The 21392-nt window shown below is 50.8% G+C and overlaps 1 protein-coding gene across 1 annotated transcript; it reads left to right on the plus strand.

The window, feature by feature from the left end:
• The first annotated feature begins 12858 nt into the window (after positions 1-12858).
• Tcf15 (transcription factor 15) lies at positions 12859-18861 on the plus strand. Its single transcript, XM_004840635.3, has 2 exons — positions 12859-14016; positions 18422-18861. Exons 1-2 carry the CDS (start codon positions 13501-13503, stop codon positions 18494-18496), a joined length of 591 nt encoding a protein of 196 aa, XP_004840692.1. The 5' UTR covers positions 12859-13500; the 3' UTR covers positions 18497-18861.
• The last annotated feature ends 2531 nt before the right edge of the window (positions 18862-21392 follow it).

Here is a 21392-nt window from a genome sequence, read left to right on the forward strand (position 1 = left end):
GCTCCACGCCACCCTCCTCCCAGGTCCCCACATGACCCTGACCCCCACAGTCTGTTCTCCAGCTGCAGCCAGAGGAATCCTCACAAACTGTAAGTCCAGCCCTGTCCATCTCTGCTCAGGAGCATCAGCTGATCCCAGTGCTCAGAGCTCTGGGCTCTGCACTGGGCCTGCACACGTGATGCTTCCTCCTGAAGGGCTCCCTCCTACATGCCCCCCCGCTTTCCCCCTCACACGTGCAGTGGGCCACATTGATACTCATGTATCGTCTGTCTCCTCTGTGGATCATTAAGTGCTGGGCCGAGGGACTTGATTGGATTTGTCTGCTGCAAACTATCAGTACCCAAACAGGACTTGCATTTAGTAGGGGCTAAATATTCAACTGTATCTTGAATATCTGTGGACTTCAACCCCCCTCTATTGAGATTGTGCCACTTTGTGCTCCCCCAGTTTAGTCTGAGTCTCAGTAACTTCAGTGAACCCAAACATATTGTCAGATTCTTACCCTTTACATCCATGCTTCCCCTGCTCAGGAAACTTCAAGGACTCCCTACTACCTTGCTTGGTGCATCTCAAACAGGAACCCAAGACTTTTAAATATCCAAGCATTTCCCCAGCTCTCCAGAATCAAGTTCATGAATGATATTTTCTCAGTGTTAAGTTTTCCTCTTAACATTTTAAAGTTATTGGTACATGCTCTCACTTAACTAAAAAAAGAAATCACTGAGGAATAAAAGGAGATATCTCACAAGCAATGAGTTCACTGGTTGGGGTATTTAAGGTGTGATGAACTAATCCTAACTCAGGGCCTATAAACACAACTGACAACTTAGATTAAATTCTCTCTCCCGACTGAGTCTTAGTTTACCCATTGGTAGAATGAAGATATTAATACTCCCCTCTATAGTAACTTTTTTGTTTTTGTGATACTGGGGATTGAACCGAGGCCCTTTATATTGAGCTACATCCCCAGACTTTTTTATTTTTTATTTTGAGACAGGAACTCCATGAATTTCCGAGGCTAGCCTCAAACTTGAGATCCTCCTATCTCAGCTTCCTGCATAGCTGAGGCCACAGGCATGCACCACCATGCCCAATTTATGGCATTTCTCAGGGAAACTGTAAGAGGCAAATGTTTTCAGATGAGGAAATCCAGGCTTAGAGTGATTAAGGGACACGTCTACTTTTTCATCTGGGAAGTGGTGGAGCCTAGATTTGAAACCCCTCCCCCACTCCCACCCCAGAAAGCTAAGCATTACCTCTTTGGTACATTTTAGGGAAGTGGTGTGCTCACAGGCATGCCCTTACTGGGGATGGAAGGGAGGCTGACCTTGTGCATGGGAAGGTCTCTATGACAAGACTAAAATATTTGCAAAAGACAGGGTTGAGTCCATCTCTGGGCTGTGAGCTGAGGCTTCTATGTTCCCAAATGGCTTCTCATTAGCATCTGATTCTCTACAGTCTTTGTATACTTACTGTCAATCACAACTAGTGTCTAATTCCCCTTCACTGGGTGCTAAGAATTTTCTCTGCATTTTGAATCCCTCAACAGCCCTAGCAAACTAGTGACTCACACTACCTGCACTTTGCCAGACATCCTCAGAAATGGATACAGAGCTCAGAGGCAGAACTGGGCCTTGTCCCCTGCACCTCTCCCCAAGAGCAGGTTCTCCCCAGGAGCATCTCCATGCACAGAGCTCTTCTGTGCACTGCAGACATTGCCACCTTCTGCTTCCCAGCCACACCTTGCCACCTGCACTGCCACTGTTCCCACTTGGCTGCTAGGGAATCAAGGTACAGTGCCCTGTCCCAGGCCACACACAGCTCTTTGCAACAAATCAATCTGCCTCACCTCCCCAACAAGTCCAGGATGTCACAGCTGGAAGGGACCCAATTTATAGAGCAGGAAGGAGCCAGTCAAAGCCTCCGAGGGGCTGGGCAGGGTCCTCAGGCAGTTGCCCAGAGATCCTGTTTACTGGGAAGGCCGGAGGCACACAAGACCAGGAAGGGAAGGCCCGGGAGGTGCCCATGTTTGCATCTTCAAAGCCTTGCCTTGCCTCTCCCATCCTTGGGCCCCAGAGGGGCAGCAAGCTGTCACTTCCCTGGAATGTCCTCCAGCCTGGCCAACGGGAGCAGCCTGGCAGCTCTATTTCTGCCCTTTCCTGTGTCCTTACACACAGGCCAGGAGAGGCAGCCAGCTCTCTCCAGACTCCTCCAACTCATTCCACAGTCAGCCAACCACTGCATAGTATCAGACACTGTTTTAGGAACTGGGCACAGATTAGAGAATAAAAAATATTCCTGCCCTGGGGAGGAAAGGAGAGGGTCAGGAAGAGGCAAGAGATTATGTACACAATAAAGCTTATTGTATATAAAGAGCCCTAGAGAGGGGGCTATAGTGTTAAATAGGGCATAGGGTCATTGAAAAGACAACATTGAGCAGAGACTTGAACAAGAAGAGGGACAAGCCAAGCAGCACCTGCACAAAGAGGGTTCCAGGCAGTGGAGCAGTGGCATCAGCAAGTGCAAAGGTCCTGAGGTAGAGGCACTGGTGTTTCAGGAACACCATGGAGGCCAATATGGCTGGTGAGGGTCAGGAAGGGGAGAGGGTAGGAGACAGGACAGAGAACAATGGGGTGGGAGCCAGGGCAAAACCCATAAGGCCTCTAAGTGAGCTGGGGGCTGAGGGGGGGATGTTCAGGGGAGAGACATGGTCTGCTGTATGTGGCATTAATGGGGCTTCTACGACTTGCAAAAGCTGTCACAGCTTCTGCTGTGAGTACAGAGGGGAAAGGGCGGAAGCCAGGATCCCCACTGGATGTGACAGCAGGAACCCTGTCAAGGATGGAGGTAATGTGTCCAAGGCAGCAGCACAGCTTGGGGTCTCCAACATATGGCCTCTTACAGGGCAGCTGAGAGCGCCAAGAATGGGCTTCTGGTAGAGAGCCCCAGCGGACACACAAAGTCACTTCTGCCCCTGCCTATTGGTCAAAACCATCCCAGGCCCTAGTGAGAAGCCACGGACACCACTTCTCAAGGAGCCACCTTCTAAGCCATCACAAACACTTGGACTTGACAAGACAAATTGAAGGCTCCTCGTGCTGGCTGATGAGGGAAGATTCAGAACCAGCTCTGCTCACAGCTCAGGGACCAAAACACAATTACCTCCCAGAGATGTAGGCAGCCAGAGAGGAGCCCAACCTGACCTGGATGGTCAGAGGAAGCTTCCTGGGGGAGGTGACCCACAAGCAAAGTCTTAAAGAATGAGGGATTCCCGGGACAAGGAAAATTAGAACCTGGCAAGTTGGGAGGAAGGAGAGAGACCGCTCTCTGAGAGTGCGTGGCTTGCGGAGGCCACCTCATCCTTTGAGCCTCCATTTGTCCACCAATACAACAGAGTAATAATAAGTCACTGCTTCCAGGGCAGGAAATGCTCACAAGGTGTCCATTGGTAGAAAGACCTGATTGTCAGCTCCCTCAGATGCCACTTCATTCGCCCAGAGATTGGCCAAGTGTCACCCCACACAAAAGGGCCCCTGAATCACACACCAGGGACCTGCCACAGCCTGAATCCCCCTTCTCCTCTAACACCTCCCCCTGCTAAGATGACTTGGTGGAGAGAGTTCACTTCTTCCCTGTATCTGCACCAACTCTGCCTCTCCCCGTCCCCCCAGGACTCCTAGGAAGCTTTGGATGGGGTTGCGTGACCTGGAAGTGGAACCATGAAGTTGGGGGTGGTCTTTGCCTTGGTAAGGGCCACATCGGACCCTGAGCCTGCACACTCCATGTTCCTATTCAGCAGGAATTCCTCAGTCCAGCATGGAGTTCCGGTGGGTTTTATGGGCCAGCAACAGCAGACAAACGGAGAAGAAAAACATCCCTTCGGAGCTCCCCTCAGCTCTCAAAATCTGATTTCCGCTCAGCCGGAAGAAGCCTGGGTTGCTTTAACCCTCTGTGGGAGGGGACCTGGGGTCTGATTCAAGACCCTCTGTACTCTCTGCCCTGCCTTCTGACACACACACGCACGTGCACACCCACACACCTGCCCCTCAGCTCAGCTCCCCACACCCTCCTTGGTAAAACTTCCTCAAAGGTCCTAGGTCTGGGTTTATGATCACCATCAATGTATCCACTTCCATTGGTCAGACTGTGTGCTGGGCACAGAGCCAAGCATCCCACGAACTTGCTATGGAAATATGGAGATCAAGATGGGAAAGCACTGAGCTCCAGCTCTCCCCATCTTGTTTGTACGATCATTTAGTTTTTGTTTTTGAGACAGAGTTTTGAGATGCCTCTGAACTTGGGCTCCTCCTTCCTCAGCCTCCCATGTGCTGGGATTATAGGAGTGTGTCACTTCACGCAGCTTCTAGTTTGTAAGCTCTTGAGCAGTCTCTGAATCTTGTATACTGTCTGTAAACTTGGCTTAGTAATAGGATCTACCCCCATAGGACTGTGGTGAGGACTAACTGAAGGTGATAAGTCATGTGCACTGTTTCACAGGTTGTCTTCAACAGGTGGTAGTCATTATCATCATTGATGTCACTCCCTCTCCCCTCCAAAAACCTGACAGTCTGGAATCCTCCACCACGTCCCTCACAGAGGAGGAAAGCAAGGTTCCTGGGATTCTTTCACTGCTCTCAGCTACCTGCAAGGGCCACCTGAACTTTCTCAAGAAAACAATCATTTCTATTAGTCACAGATTCCACATGTGGGAATTTGCCTGCTCACTAAAATTTATGAGTAATGTGCAAATCAACACTCACTGCAGTTTTCACAGTCATCGGTGGACATATGATGAGTAATGAAAGATTTGAGTCGCCTATCCACACAATTGACAGTCTGATTTTTTGTTCTGGCTCTCATACTGTAAACAAATGTCCTTTCCACAGTCAATTTTGTGCTACTTTTTACAAACTTTCACGCTTTCTGTCAGTGATTTTGCTGTTTGAAATGACCCCATGCATAGAACTGAAGCACTGTTCCTAAGTAGAAAGCTGTGAAGTGCCTCAAAGAAAATATGTGTGTTAGATAAGCTTCGTTTGGGTGTGAGTTACAGTGTGGTTGGAGGGAGTTCAATGTGAATGAATCAACCAAACATATTATGTAAAGCATCCTTCAACAGAAACCCACCTAAAACAAGCTGATATATTGATTATCTGGTGAAAATATCATGACCAGAGTGATTTGCAGAACTTAACCCTGTGCTTCCTCTAGGAGCAATGGTTCAGTATTTGCTAATTCAGCACTTGTGGCAAATTTATAGAATAAAATTGCAGAAGGTAATGAAAATTGACTACACTTCCAGGTTTTGGAGTACTCATAGGTATTGCAGTGAGCAACAGGGACAAGTTACCCCATGAGCTGGTGTCTTAAAGCAGCCATTTCTATGCTCAGATTCTATAGTTGGGGACTCCAAATGGGCCCTGCAGGGAAGGCTTGTCCCTGCTCCCTGATGTCACCTGTGACTTCAACCTGGAAGACTCAAAGGTGGGGATGATCCCACCACCGGGCTGGAGTCACAGGATCATGCCTTTACTCCAAGATCTGATCCCCAGGTGAAGAGACCAAAAGAAGAGAACTGCCAAGCAAAAACACTGTCACAGGGCCTCCCCAGGTGCCTGGGCTCCCTCACACCATAGTGGCCTCAGGGTGACTCTGAGCACCTAGCAAGAGGGTCCCAGTAAGCAAGCCAGGAGTTGCTTCCCCTTCCATGACCCAGTTTCTGATGACACATAGGGTCACTTCTGTCAAATTCGACTGAAAAAAGCAGCCACCAGACTGGTCAGACTCCAAGGAAGAGGACACAAACCCCAGGTCTTTATAGGAAGAGTGAGTATCAAGTTTCTAAACCATCCTGACTATTAACACAGACAAGAAAGTGAGAGACTCAGGGCCAAGCCTTGACTCTGCTACTGTTCTTGCTGGAAGGTCCCAGGCAATCTCCTTAACTCCTGGAGTTCCAACGTCCTGTTCTGCAACATGACAATAATCACAGCACCCAGTTTCCAGGAGAGGAGGTGAAATGAGATGCTGGGTGGAAAGCAATTCAGTGCCTGGAACACAGTGGCTGTAGATGGGAATGGTATGAATATTGTTCATTAACAGACCTGGATGTATTGATAAGAGGTTGCATTTGGCTGCATGTAACAAAAACCAAGGGCCTGGGATTTAGCTCAGTGGTTCCGCGGTCTGCCTCACAAGTGCAAGGACCCGAGTTCGATCCCCGGTACCAAAAAAAAAAAAAAAAAAAAAAACCTAATATAGTGGCATAGAGTTTGGGAACTAGTGTGACTGCTCACAGAAATCACCAAAGACTCGGGCCACCCACTCGGGCCTCCCTCCTGCCCCTCAGGACCTTTCCTATCAATAAATATCTACCTACTTTAAAAAAAAAAAAAGAAAAAAGAAAGAAATCACCAACGACTCAACTACTCTGGCTCTCCACTCTACCGTCCTTAGCATGTGACTTTTGTCCTATGGTTCCAAGTTGACTGCTATACCTCCAGGAATTGCAATTTCATTCCAGGCAGAAAAAAGAAAGAGAAAAGGTAACAACTATCTCAGGAGACTCCGTCACTTCATATGAGGAAGGAGGCCCTTCCTAGGAATGTCTACCTTTATCTTATTGGCCAAAATGAGCTACATGGCCACCCTTAGCTGCAAGGAAGGCTGAGCGGGGAGTATTTTTAGCTAGTCCTACCACTGCCCCAGAGAAGTTGGGGTTCTGTTGATAGAGAAGGGCATGGGTGTTGGGTAGGCAGATAGCAATGTCTGCATTGCCTACCCTGGAGAGCAACCCACACATGCACCTTTCATGCCAGCATGGCCATGAACCATTTAGGACAGACTAAATTTCATCCTGGGGATCCCACATTTGAGGTGGCTGAGACTCCTGAGGCCATTTCCCTCAGGAAGCTTTCCCAGACTGCTCTGGGGCTCTCATCTTACTCTTCCCTGAAATCCCATTATATGGACTACACCTTGGGGGTCTGATACATCAACGTCAGGGTTCTGTAAGACTCATACCCCAGCCCTCAGCAGGGAGGAGAATTTCCCTGACACAGCCAAGAGCTGAATTCAGGGTGTGGCCTGGGTCCCTGACACTGCACCCTGAGGTTTTTCAACTGGGCTCTGACTTGACAAAGGACTCCATCACGGTGGTGTTGATTGGCATCACCTTGCTCTTCTGCATCCTCTTGGTGGCTCTGTCACACCTGGCATTGCTATCAGGGTCAACTGAGCCAGGTAGCTGCCTGGCAGGCTCCATGATGCAGTGCCATGGATAGTCTTTCAGCGTCAGCCCAACACGTCCTGGCACTCATGGCCACATCAGCCTCCTCTCTCTTATTGTGCAGTCCCACTCTGGCCCCAAACTTGCATCCTCTGCTAAACAAAATCAGGGCACTGCAAATAGCCAAGCCTACTCTCCCTGGAGCAGAGATTTGTGAGCCCCTGTATTAGTCAGCTTTCCATAATTGAGACAAAATACTCAACACCCACAACATAATGGAGGAGAGATTTATTTTGGCTCAGTTTCAGAGGGTTCTGTTCATGGTTAGCCAGCTCTGAAGTAGAATTGGCCTGGCAGAAGGGCATAATTCTAAGCTCAAAAGGCTGCTCTGAGAATAAATGAGGAAATTCACTTAAGTGCATAGAAGAGTACCTGCATATAGTAACTTCTTGATAATATTATCATTTCAATTTTCATTGCATTTTTCATGAGAAATGTGCCAGGAAGCACTGTCTACCCTCAATAGGTTACATTCCCAATGATATTTTAGTGTCTCTTAGAAGACAGAGCTCTGGACCTATGCCTGTACACCTTCCCTGTTAACCTGCCTCTGCCTGGTAACCAGCACCACCTGCTTACCCATCTCACTCTTACGAAGAATGCTCTCAAGAAAGAACGAGGTACCCACTCACCCTGATGTGGATGTCACCAAAGATGGCCTGGATAAATGTCTGCTAAGGTGGTAGGGGGAGGGTCTGTGGTCGATTAAAGCCAGGAAAATGCAGATTTAAATGAAACCAATTGAAGGTATTTCCTGCAGTACCTAAGATGCGAATGGGCTGCACTCTTTAAAAGAGGGGTCCAAAAGGCAGCTTCCCAGTTTGTTTTAAATCATGGAACCCTGGATATCTTCCAGAACAAGTGTTACCAGGAACTCACCCTTGACAATGAGGACATGGAGGAACTGAGTTCTAGTGGTAGAATCAAAGGCATCAGCCCCATGCTGGAGGACCTACATGGAGTTGATAGAGGATTCTCATTAACCTAAACACAAAACAGGACAAAGCAGAATCCAACATGTCAGCATAAGGACAGAGTACAAGTTTATCCAACATACTCCTTCAACAGATATTTTTGGGTGCTTATTATGTGCCAAGCACCGATCTGGGTCTCCATCTTAGTCTCTAAGAATTCCCATGGAATGAGGCAAGGAGAGAAAAGTGCTCCCAACCCAAATTCTTCTTCCATCACTTACTGCTTGTGTGAAGTTTAAAAAAGCCCTGGTAAGGACTAAGTCACAAGAGCTAACACTCACACTGCACGTACTGTGTGCCAGTACAAACACTGCATATGTAAACTCATCCAATCCACACAACAACCTGCCGAGGCAGGTTCTACTATGGTCCTTATTTTACAGATGAAGAAATGAGCACAGAAAATTTTCCAAGATCACACAAGTGGTAAGTGGCAAAGCTAAGATTTGAACCTAGGCTCCCAAATCTGCAGACTCAACTACATGACAAAGATGACCCCCATGGCAGACATCATTCACTGTTCCCCAATATCCATCCTTCCTTTCTTCTCTACCAACAGAAACCAGTGTTCAGCTGCGTATGTGGCCACCTACAAGAAATACTGCCTCTTTTTCAGTGAACTATGATCAAATATATGGCCAGTGGGACATGAACAGAATTGAAGTCATAACTCCCAGGCAAGCATCCTTAAAGGCTGAAGCCTGCTCTTCCTCGTCTCCCTCTTTTTGTTTGTTTCACTTGGAATGCAGACAGAACGGCTCATGGTCTATTCTCATGACATGGTGGCTGCTCTCTCCAGGATGAATATGATTCAAGAGAACAACATAGAAGCACTCTGTCTTTATTAGACCTACTGTCACTTTTGCCATATTCTTTGGTCACAGAAGTCGTATCTGACTCGATGGTGAAGGGGGTGCTACACAAAGGGTGATACCAGCAGCCATGGATCACTAGGGGCTGTCTTGGCACATGGGACAACTTCACAGAATGCCAGACCAACTTTCCCTCCAAACATCCTGAATGTGAAAGGGAAATAGGTTTTGATCCTGTCTAACTGATTTATGGTTGTGATTAATACACCAGTGAGTTCTCGACACAAAGTGGGCCCCCAGCAAACATTCTCATTCATCCTTTTCTTTAAGCAGATTGAGGTGTACAACTTTGTCTTGTATTTCCCTGTCCACACACAAACTTACACATGTATACCATCACCATCTAGTTGAGGTTTGATACAATGTAGGTGTGGGAGGCAGTGCATTACCCTTTCAATCATTCATCTATTTACTCCTTCATCCATTATTGTCCACAACATGCTAGGCTCTGGCCTCGGATGCTGGAGGACTTACCGTCCAGTGAGGGAGACAAGCATAATGAGATGGAAAACAGCCATCTCTCTGTCACTGGGAAGTGTGCTGACTCTAGTGCTGGCTAAGGCAGAGAAGTGATCCCTAGCCCAGCTGGTGGGTGTGTGGGCCAGGCAGGCATCATGGTGCAGCCAAACAGTACTCAAGCTAAGCACATGTATTCTCTCTACCCTGATGATCCTGCCTGGTATCTGTTCCTGAGTGACACACACAGGAGTCCCTGAGAGTCATGTACCACAAGTTCAGTGCAGTTTTGCTTTGGGAGAGAGCTGGAGGTGGCTTGTGTCTATCCCCAAAGGAATGGGGAAAGGAGGTCTGGTGATATGGATGTGGCATGCATGCTGAGTGGCAGCTGGAAGCGATGGATCTGAGTTAGACTCAACACACAGAGCGGTATCGAGGAAACAAAACACAATAAAACAAAATAACCTGAGAAACAGTTCCATAGAAGCTACCATTTGTGTATATGAAGGACCCACCTGTAGAAATCAGTAGCATATGTGTTCCATAAGGACACATACCTATCCAGAGACAGGCATCAAAAGCATTGGGGCAGGCGCCTCATGGAGAGGGGTGGAGGAGAAGGAATCAGAGTGAAGGAAGAGATGTCACAACCTGCTGTGATGCACACTATGAGACTTTGCATGGGGGGCCACCCTGAACCTTGGCAGAGGACAAGGGCTCTGCGGTCCTCCCCCAGGGAAGACAGGGGCAAAGACTGGTGCCACAGAGGAAGGACAAGCGCTTTAGCAATACAGAAGCCCAGGGCCCACGGTCAGGGTCAGAACAGCAGGGCCAGCACTGTCCCCTCAGCCTCCACTAAGCGGGAAACTTCTGCTCACCCTTCACATGCCTCTGGGCTGTCTGTGAGGTGGGAAGAGGGAGCAAGCAAGGGCTGTGGAGTCACACTCCCCTGTGCTCCTACAGTGTCCACTACATGACCTCGGGCAAGTCATTTTCCCCTGGCTGAATCTGTTTCCCATGTGTAAAATGGGAAGAATGACAATATCTATATCAGAGGCTTGTGATGAGCAGGAAATGAACTTGTATTCTACCACAGTGATACAGAGAGTGACCAAAAAATACGCTATGTATTCACTGCTACATTTCCAGGGCCCAGAACTGTGCCTAGCATGCAGCAGGTGCTCAATGACTGCTTGTAAAATGAATGAAAGGTAGCAATAAATGGTGTAGAAGAAGATACAGCAAGGTAGGGAGAGAGGGGGCACTGGAGGTGCTGGCAGGTGGGAGGGAGGGACCTTTTGAGTCCTGGTTGTTGGGGGCTACTGAAGAGGAGATTTGGAGGAGGATAAAGGAAGTGAGAGGATAAGCTTTGGGGAGACCTGAGGAGAGTGACACTAGAGGAGCCCAGCATGGCTCCAGCAGTAAGGAACAGACAGCGGGAGCAGCTGAGTTTCCTTGGGTTAGATGGACTGAGAATGTGGCAGAAGCCCCCACCCCACTTCCAGTGACAAGTCCTGGAACAGTGGGCAAGCTCAGTCCTGTCCTGGGGCCAGCCCCAAACACAGTACACAGGCCTCTCTCTCTCAGGTACCAGACTCTTTGTGGATGCCAGCCCCCAGCTTTCTTAGCATAACCTCATGGCACCATCTCCAGCTTAGCCCAGTCTTCACAGCAGGAAAATGAGACCAAGAGGCAGCTAACCTCCAAACCTGATCAGGTCTCTCTGATACGAGACCCTGGCTTGTTCCTGCCACATTGTCCTGAAATTCTTTGTTTACAGTTTGCCTTCCCTGGGCTGCTGCAGCCTGCCTCCTTCTCATTCATGGTTTTATTTTACTCCCAGATCCCTTGTGGTAAAACCTGCCCGAGAGATTGAATGAATAAACTGATCTTCCAGCTCAGTTGGTTCTCTGTACAGCATCTCCAGTCCTAAGCTGGGACTGGAAAGGGCTGGACAGAGGAATCTCAACTGCCAGAGGGTCAGGAGCAGAAAGAAGGGGGAGAAGGGGGAGAAAGCGAAAGTGAAGGGATCTGGGAGCCCCATGAGGAGGCGCAGACAGGGAAGGAAATCTCCCAGCAATAATTCATCTGCTCAGGAAGCAGCAGCAATAGCAGGGCCTGGGGCTGCCTGTGGGACAGGCACTGCAGGGAGGGGCCATGCAGACTCCTTCTCCTCCTCCCAAAACCCAGTCTGGCTGGGGTCACGGCCAAATGCTGTGGGGGTGGGAGAGCCGGGTGTGGGAACAGACTCTCCCACAGATCTTGGGTTCTGAAAACTTAGGGGCGCCTTTCCCAGCAGCCAAGGTAAATCCCAAGCCCCTCTCTCCCCTTCTGTCTGGCTGGGCTCAAGGAGCCTGGAGACACCCAGCAAGGCAAAGCTAGGAGGCACCTTCAAGGACATGGGGGCCCAGAGGAGCTAAATGCACCAGGAAGCCTTCCCACTCCAGTCCTGCCAGACTGGCACCATTTGAGCTGAGGAGAAAGTTATTTTCAAGGCCAAGTGGATGCTGATTTGGCCAGTACTGGGATGGACTGGGAAGCAGAGATGAGTGATAAGGGACCCCAGTGGCCATCAACAGCTCAGTTTTTCCTCCCCAGGCCTCTGTGGAAGAGGACATATAGGTCGAACATTCAAGTGTCTGGAAGGAAGGCAGGCATCGAGGGAAGACTGTGTATAATGGTGCTATGGTGGTGGATTCCAAGAAGCTGTAAAGCCAGACAGCTTGGGCTGGCACCCTGTGATGCTGAAGGCCAGCTCTATTTTTTTCTTTTTTGTTTTCTGGGGTCTTTTTGGTACCGGGGATTGAACTCAGGACCTTGCTTGCACTTTCGAGGCAGGCGGTGGCACCGCTGAGCTAAATCCCTGGCCCATCTTTTTTGGTTTTTTGAGATAGGGTCTTACTAGTAGTTCAGGCTGGACTTGAATTTACTATGTATCCCAGGCTGGCCTCAAACTTGCATTGATCCTCCTGCCTCAGCCTCCTGAGTGCTGGGATCACAGGCATGCACCACCACACCCTGCTCAACTCTCTTATCTGTAAATTAGGGACACTGTCCCACAACCTCAGCAGAGAGCAGTAAAATACCCAGCATTGTGCCTACCAGCTCCCTGAGGGCTATAAACCAGAGGGCCTATTAATTTGTACACATCTGTGTTTTCATACCTAAAACCAGGCCTGACCCATAATAGAGACCCAACAACTATTTTTCGATGAACGAATGAATGGAACTACTGGTGTTTGTGTTTTGCTTTCGTTTTGCTTTTAAAGATTGTTGCTAGGAAGGTGACATTGTTGAATCCTTTTTTGCAAAAATTATAGCATTTCTCCAAATGTTCTCTATGGACACCATCACCATCACCACGATCTTGCACAAATCGTAGATTTCTGGGCCATGCTCCAGAATGGCTGAATCAAATGAGGCAATGTGAGAGCCATAATGTCAAAAGCCCCTTCGGTTCTTATCACAAAAGTTGGGGAACCACACACAAGATTAGAATCTGAGGGCTGGACTCCCACCAATCCACTTTCCAAATGAGGAAAAGGGCCAACCTAGGAAATGCGACCTGCTCGCGGTCCAGGAGCCCGGAGCTGAGCTCCACTCTAACCACCCAGACCTCCAGCATTTGCCCGCTCTAGAGCAGGACTCCAAGCCCTCAGGTCGGGACACCAACTCTCCAGCAGCTTTCAACCTAGAGAAGGGGGAGAGCCGCACGTCGCCATTGGCTGGGCGCGGGAGGCGCCTCTCCATTGGCCCAGTGGAGCCCCCGCCCCCGCCGGGGGACGCATTGTGATTGGCCCCTCCCTTGGCTATAAAGTGGTTGGCGTCGGGCAGTGGGAGCGCGCGGGAGCGCACGGTGGGGCGCGGCAGACGTGGGGATACAGCGCGGGAAGGGACTGACCGGGCGCCCATGGCTTTCGCGCTGCTGCGCCCCGTCGGCGCGCACGTGCTGTACCCGGACGTAAGGCTGCTGAGCGAGGACGAGGAGAACCGCAGCGAAAGCGACGCGTCGGACCAGTCGTTCGGCTGCTGCGAAGGCCTGGAGGCAGCGCGGCGAGGCCCGGGCCCCGGGGGCGGGCGGCGGGCGGGCGGCGGCGCGGGCCCTGTGGTAGTAGTGCGACAGCGGCAGGCGGCCAACGCGCGGGAACGGGACCGCACGCAGAGCGTGAACACGGCCTTTACGGCGCTGCGCACGCTTATCCCCACCGAGCCGGTGGATCGAAAGCTGTCCAAGATCGAGACGCTGCGCCTGGCTTCCAGCTACATCGCGCACCTGGCCAACGTGTTGCTGCTGGGCGACGCGGCCGACGACGGGCAGCCGTGCTTCCGTGCGGCCGGCAACGCCAAGACCGCCGCCGCCGCCGCCGCCGACGGCCGCCAGCCGCGCTCCATCTGCACCTTCTGCCTCAGCAACCAGCGCAAGGGGGTGAGTGCGCGGCGCTCGAGATCGCGGGGTCAGGCTTGGCGCGGGGGACGGGCCCTCTAGGGGAGCCGGAGGTGCAGAGACCCCAGTGGAGCGAGGGCGAAGCGACTGGGGTTAGTGGTGGCGTGGAACACAGCCACTTGCCTCCTGTCCCCCACAGAAGGGTGTAGGGAAGCCCTGAGTTCGGCTCTGCTGTAACTGCGCAGTGACGGATGTCGCTCCAGCTAAAGGTATTCTGGGACGCCCTTCCTCCCGGCACGAGGGGTGAGGACAGTAACTCAAATATCACTTGCAGAGCTCTTCTTTTTCTATGCTCTATGCACTTCTCGTCCTCCATCCTCCCCAACAGAGCATCCTCCAGCAGGTAGGTTTTCCCAGTTTGTCAGGAGGAGCATCTGAGGCCGTAGGAGATGAAACCCCATACCTACATTTACAGCGGTTGCTGTGCGTGTGATAACGTGAGCTACCTTGTTTTCAATTGTCCCCCATCCTCAGACCTGACCAAAGAGCAGGAAAACCCAAAGAAATGGGGACACATACCCTCAGCCCAGAGTTTGAGGCACTCATCTGATGAGCAGTAGGAGGAAACGGGGCCCCCTGAAAGAGATGTAGCATTGAGACATAGCTGGAGTTGACCTCCGGCCTTGTGTCTTAAGTAAGAAGCCAACCAGGCATGTAGAGGCTGTCTGGGATCCTCTTGGCTGAAAACTGATCTAGGCCCCAAGGAACCTGCTTCATCTGCAGCCTCTCCCCTTTTCTGACCTGGGCTTTTCCTACGGAAAGGAAAAACCTATCTCTGTGACAGAACTGGGTTTTAACAGCTACCATTTACATCTGGGAAACTGAGGCACACAGAGTCCTGTCTGGCTTTTGGTGGCCAATGGAAGGGTATTGGGGGGTTGTAGTCAGGCCCCCTGACTCCACCAGACTTTGGTTCTCACAGCTGCTCTAGATTTTCTGCCCCATCCTGAGCTAGGGAGGCCTCTGTGTCCTGGCCTTACCATCCACTCTGGCTCATCAGACCTCCAGACTGGCTTCTCATCCCTTGGCTGCCTCAGTTTCCCTGCATCAGTCTTCTTAGGCTCAGATTTGTACCCTTTCCAGGGTCCCTGCTGCTCCCTGTTGTAGGTCCTCGACAGTGCCTGACTGGGCTGGAAAGCCAGGACTGGGCCCTCGGGAACACAGCCAGTGATAGAAGGGCTGCCTGGTCCCTCCTTGATACCCCTGCCTTTACCCCATCGTTCAGCTCAGCAACTGGGAATACCCAGAAGCCGGCTTCTCTAAGGATCGACCTGGAGAAGCAGGTGGTGGGTCCCTTGCTGACTCAAGTGCTTCCAGTGATGTGTCAGGGCCAGGACAGGGACACAAAGACAAGGATGCTGTGGTCTCATGGAGGCAGGAAGAGGGTGGCACCAAGGGACTGTCAGAACCCAGAGGAAGCCCAGAGCCAGGGCAAGAGCTGAAATTGCAAAGGGAGGGAGCGGGAAAGGTGTTCTAGGAGTGGCACACCAGCAGCAAGGGGGTGGAATCATCACCTAGAGAAGGAAGTAGGAAGAAGTTAAAGATTGTGGGAGTGTGGAGAGGAAACAGGCTGGCAATGACAGTGACATGGTCTTCCTGAGCACTGATTTGTGCTCAGTGCTCTTCATGAGTTATCACTGAGATCCTTTAGCAGGCAGTGCAGGAGCACTGTGGCTGTCCCCACCTCAGTGATGCTGCCACTGATTCTAGTGATGGAGCAGGATCTGCACTCAGGCCTGCCTGACTGGAAAGGGGGTGACAGGTGACAGTGGGACCCTTGTACTGCAGCCCTGGTGAGAAGGGCTGTCAGTCACATGCCCCTCCTGCACTAAGCAGGCTGGGGGCTTCTCTGTGGGTCTCAGGCCTATCCCATGGTTCATGGGGCCTTGCCTCGGCCTGGCTGCTTCCCTGGGATCTGTCTATGGGATCAAGAACCCAGCCAAATATGGCTGCAGAAGCCATGCTCAACACCATGGCTCCTCTGGGAATAGGCGAGAGTTGATCCTTGCCAGCTTTGGCCTCTCCAGGACTCAGTTGGAAGAAAACTGGTTGTTTTGGGGAGCCCTTGCTGCCTTCTGAGCTCTGAGGCCTGGGAAGCTCCAAGTTCCCACATCCTGTCCCTTTACCCCAAGTCACCAGCTCCCTCCCACCCTGGTGGTCTGGGCTGGGGTTGCTGTGGAAACAGGACCCCATAACACCCTGCTGTTTAAGAGTGAGAGTAGTGGGTGGGAGATGGGAAGGCAGATCTTGTCTCTGCCCTGTTTCCCTTTTGTCACCGCCCTGTTTCCCTTTTGTCACCCCAATTGGGGCCTGGACTGGATCCCCTGGTGAGGCCATCTTCTGTTGGTGTGCCCAGCTCAGGAGCAGAAGTGGGGGCATGGCAGGGGCCAGGAGATGTCATTACCAGACAATGCTGACAACCATACTTTTGAACACTTCCTGAACACTTATGTTCTTAATGCTGTGCTCGGGGTTTTACCCATTAGCTTGTGTGACCCATGTTAACTTGAGTAATCCTAAAAGTAACTTCACTTTACAGGCAAAGAAACTGATGCTCAGTGAGGTGAAGTCATTTGCCTAAAGTCCAACAGGCAGTCTGGTGCAATGCAGGACCTGGAGGCCAGGACTGTCACTTTCTCCTGACCCCTAGCCATAGTGCTTCACAAACACTCTTGGCACTGAGTTCCTATAGGACAAACTGGGGACTGGTCAGGATCTCTTCTAAGGGCTCATGGCAGTTTATACATCTGGCCATTTCTGGAACAGCGGCTATAACCATTTTGTCACATTTCATAGATGAAGAAACTAAGGTTCAAGTAGGTGGATTCTCATGGGATCCAGGTGTCCAGATGACCTCCAGACTTAGCAAAGGTATGTCCCTAGGATTTAAAGACAGGAAGTGAAAAGGCCCACTTTTTATCTCCAGTCCTAACCCTGCATCCCCTCCCCTGCCCCTGTCCGCCCTTCTGAGCCTCCCCTGCCAGAGTTTGTCTGAGAAGCCCAAGCCCCAGGCTCTGCTGGGACCATGGCCTCAGCCCTCAAAATAGCCCTGCCTGTGAATGAACATGCTGTCCCTAGGCCCAGAGAGCCTCGAGGGAGGCCAGGCCACATCTGGATGGATCTGCCCCAACCTGGGCCCGGGATGGAGGAGGGACAGAGGCAGGGCGTACAGATGGTCTGTGACTTCCCTTGCTGGGCTGAGAAAGTCACCATTCCCTCCTCGCCTAGCCAAGTTCTGGGTGCTGAGCATTTACTGTGATGTTTCAGAAGTATAGCGTCCCGGAAGCCAGACAACTTGTTGGACAACATGGATTCTACCCAGGCTCTTTAACCAACTGGCCAGGTGCCTCTAGGCCAGGCACCTGGAGGCTTCAGAAGAGGGGCACTACTACAGTGCAACCTCTCCAGTCTACAAGGAAGACAAACCTTGTGTGTCCAACCTGAGAATACTGGCAAGAGGGGCCAGCAGAAACTGCCCCCGTGGGGTGAGGGATGGATGGGCTCAGGGAATGCCATCATTAGCTCATCTTCCAGTGGCCACCCCTGGAGTCAAGCAGTATTGATTGGTACCTCCTCCATGTCAGGTTCTAGACTAGAAAAGGCATCCTGGTGTGACGAATGCCTTTTCCCTACCTCTCCCTGTATTCCAGCCTGATGGGGAACAAAGGAGATACCTTGCCTGCCCCTTCTGGGCTGAATCACAGGGGACTGTTCCCAAAAGGCAGGACATACTAGGCAATTTCAAGAGTAGAGGAACCTTCCTAGGGAGACAAGACCTAAGAGCATGTTCCCAGCAAAAGGAGGAGCCACCACCGAGGAAGGAGGCCAGAAATCCTGGTCTGCTGTCACAACTGCTCAATCAGGCCATGCCAAGAGGAGAACTGCTATGGGTTCACCTGGGTTCCACCCCCAGCAGTACTGGAGATCAAACCTGGGGTGCTCTACCACTGAGCTATATCCCCAGCTATCTTTAGTTCTTTTTATTTGAAGACAGTGTCTTGCTAAGTTGCCTAGGAGAGATTTGAACTTGCATTCCTCCTGCCTCAGCTTCTCTCAGTGCTGGGATTACAGACATGTGCCACCATGCCCAGTTAAAAATTTTCTTTGAAAAAAGAGAACACTCACATGGGGAAGAAATGGAAAAGGTAAAAGAGTATATAAAGTGAAAAGGCCTCCCTCCCATCCCATCTCCCCATCATCAAATTTCTGTCCTCTGAAGACACCCACTAACAATTTCCTGCATGATCTTCTGTTTGGAAATTACAACACATGAATGTATTCACTCAGTTCTGCCCTAGCTTTTGCCCTTAGACAATATCTAAGTTCCAGCACTATGTTCCCAGTGACCTGACCCATCCTCCTGACACCTCTTTTTCTCCTTCTGCAGGGTGGCCGTCGTGACCTGGGAGGCAGCTGCTTGAAAGTGAGGGGGGTAACCCCTCTTCGAGGGCCTCGGAGATGAGCCTGGGCCTCTGCAACATTTGTTCCAAGTAGGACTCTGGAGAAGGAGACGGAAGCAAGCCACTGGCTGGGAAGGGGAGAAGACCCCAGATGCCAGACCCACCCCTTTTCTGTGTAGGGATTAGGGGACAATGGCCTGAGCCCAGGGTCTTTCAGGCAAGGCCCCTGGAACATCTCCATCCCACCTTGGAGACCTGTGAGGACCCATCCAGCTTGCCCAGGCCTAGCTGCTCAGAGACAAGGCCAAACATTTGGAAAACCAAAGACTTGGTGACCTCTAGAGGGTGTGTGCAAGTGTGTGCATGAATGAGGGTGTGCATGAGAGAGAGAGTTGGTGAGGTTTAAAATAAAAATATTTTTAAATAAGAGATGTCATTCCCAGGTCAGGAAGGGAGGGGCCCGTGGACAGCAGCAGTTGGAGGTGGCCCCTTGCAGGACCTAGAAAGGGGCACAGCATGGCGGGGAAAGCCAGCCCTGGGGCAGTGGGCTGGTGACAGGTGCCCGGGCAGGCTGAGACAGAAGTGGAGGTGAGCACTCTTCTCACAGTCTCCTGTGTATCCAGTGTCATTGTACAACCACTAGGTGTCTGGCTCAGTGGAGAAAGAAATCCTGATTTTATTTATTTTTACATAAGGGTTAGATCCATGGTTCAAAGTCAAGGTATAAGAGGACCTAGGGTGCAGTCTCCATGACCTCCAGCCACTACCTCTCTTCCCAGAGGCTGCTTGGTCACCATTTTCTGTGATGCCCCTTCCCTGTGAATAATCAAGTAAATGCACAAAGCACAGGGCACTTTATACACTTTCTGTTTCTTTCCCCCTTAATCCAGCTAGCGGCCACCCAAAATCAGTACAGAAAGGATGTCCTGTTTCCTCTAATAGCTGATCTTTCCATTTTATGAATAAACCATACTTCAGCCTATTCCCTCATTGACACTGTCACCAACAACACTTGTGTGGGCATGCAGTTTTCTACCTGTGGAAATGAGTGTGTGCTAAAGGAACACACTCTTCCCCTTGTTTAGAGGAGACAGTTTAGAGGACTGATGACACCCAAAGGCACATGGCAGGGTGACACCCTGAGGTTTGTCCACATTTTAAAGCAAGCCCAGAGTAGCTCTGTCCCCTGTCCCAATGGAGTTCCCATCCCTGAGACCCTGGATTTATGCCCAGCAGCCCTGGTGGTGAGAGCTGTGTCAGCTAAGATAAAGATGGGGACAGGACGGCTGGTCAGTGGATCCCAGAGTTCTTGGCACTCTGGCTGGGCTCCTGTTCCTGTGAGGCCAGGGTCACAGGAACTTGGGAGGCCTAAGGGAGGGGAAGGCAGGGAGAGCCCAGGTTAGCTGGGCAGCTACATTCATAGACTTATTTTAATTATTTTCACTGAACAACACTCTTCTACAATGTTGGTGTTCTGCAGTCAGGCTCCACATCCATACTCTATTTCCTCCCATGCCCTTGACCCTCTGATGAGCCTGGATGGGGCCCGCTTGCATGCCAAACTCTGTGCCAGTCATCACGGGGCTGAGCCTGCACCACCTGGTTTTTCTCACAGATGAAAACCCTGAAAGAACTAGGGAGTAACCAGAATTGCCAGTCCCAAACCACCCACTTAACCCAGGGGAGCTCTCCAGGCACCCTCCTCCCCTCCCAATGTTCCACGGACACCATCTTGCCTATCCTGTGTCCCAGCAGGCCACATTTCCCCTCCGGGAGTTAATTAGGAAAGCACATTGCTCTCCCTGCATCTACCCTGGTCCAGGTATAGCCAGCCTCTGGCAAAGCCACAGGAAGATGACTGTGACCTTGTCAATGGCAGGAAACCTGGGAGTGGGGGCAGGGCAGACACTTGGGTGCACTGCACTGGAAGCCCATGTCTGCCAGCAGATTTGCTGGGTGACCGCAGACACATTGCTTGACCCCTCTGGGCCTTGCTCCATCTCTAACCAGCAAGAGGAACTAGAACAGAAGTGTTTGTTTTTTACTTTGTTCAACAATTTTGAATGGACTATTTGTGCACTGGGCAAATAGTTCAAGTTGTATCAAATAGTATGCAGTGAAAATTACTCAGTCCGGGGCAGGGGATTTAATCAGTGGCACCACATCTGCCTCACAAGAGCAAGGTCCTGAGTTCGATTCCAAAAAACAGAAAATTACACAGTCCCCCAGTCCCCTCCCTGAAGGCAGCTCCTGTTACCTGTTTCCTGTGGGTCCTTCCAGAAAGCCCCTATGCTGATTACTGCTGCTGAAAAAAATGTCCATAGGTTTCTCTGCTGATGTATTCGTGGTAGCGTTCAAATATCGAGACCCTAGAAATACCACCCATCCCAAAGACAAGCACAGTGTGTTCATTACACACACACTTAAACAGCCATCTACAGCATACTGAGTGCACACCTCTCATCCACGCATAGCATCTGTGCCAGGAAGAACATGTGTAAGAGCCCAGCTGTGCAGGTACTCACCAGCTCAGCATGCCTGGATACCAGCAAATGGGTCACAAGAAGAAGTCAGCAGCTTCCCGGGAACTGGTGCCAGCACTTATTCTCACACTGCGCTCTCTCAGTCATTTCTCCTTTGACACAGATAATGCACTCACAGAACTCACCATCAAAAGAAGCAAAAGGGAATAAACTGACGATAAGTCTCCTTCCCTCCAGTCACTCTGTTCTGGGTTCTGCTTCTCCAAGGCAATTACTGTCTTATGGATACCTGCAGAGAAGATCTGCATATATAGGCACTTTACACACACACAGTTTTTCCACACAAATGACAGTCTTTTACACTGCTCTGTGCTTGGATTTTTCCTCTTATAGTACTGCTCAGAGCCCATGGTGTTCCACAAGCTGTTTCACCCTGTACCTAGCTGCATAGTGCTCCCTTCTGCCCACTGCAGCT

The sequence above is a fragment of the Heterocephalus glaber genome, unplaced genomic scaffold (assembly GCF_053883595.1).
Source record: "Heterocephalus glaber isolate CG9 unplaced genomic scaffold, H.glaber_assembly_v1.0 deba00001532, whole genome shotgun sequence".
Lineage (NCBI taxonomy): Eukaryota > Metazoa > Chordata > Mammalia > Rodentia > Bathyergidae > Heterocephalus > Heterocephalus glaber.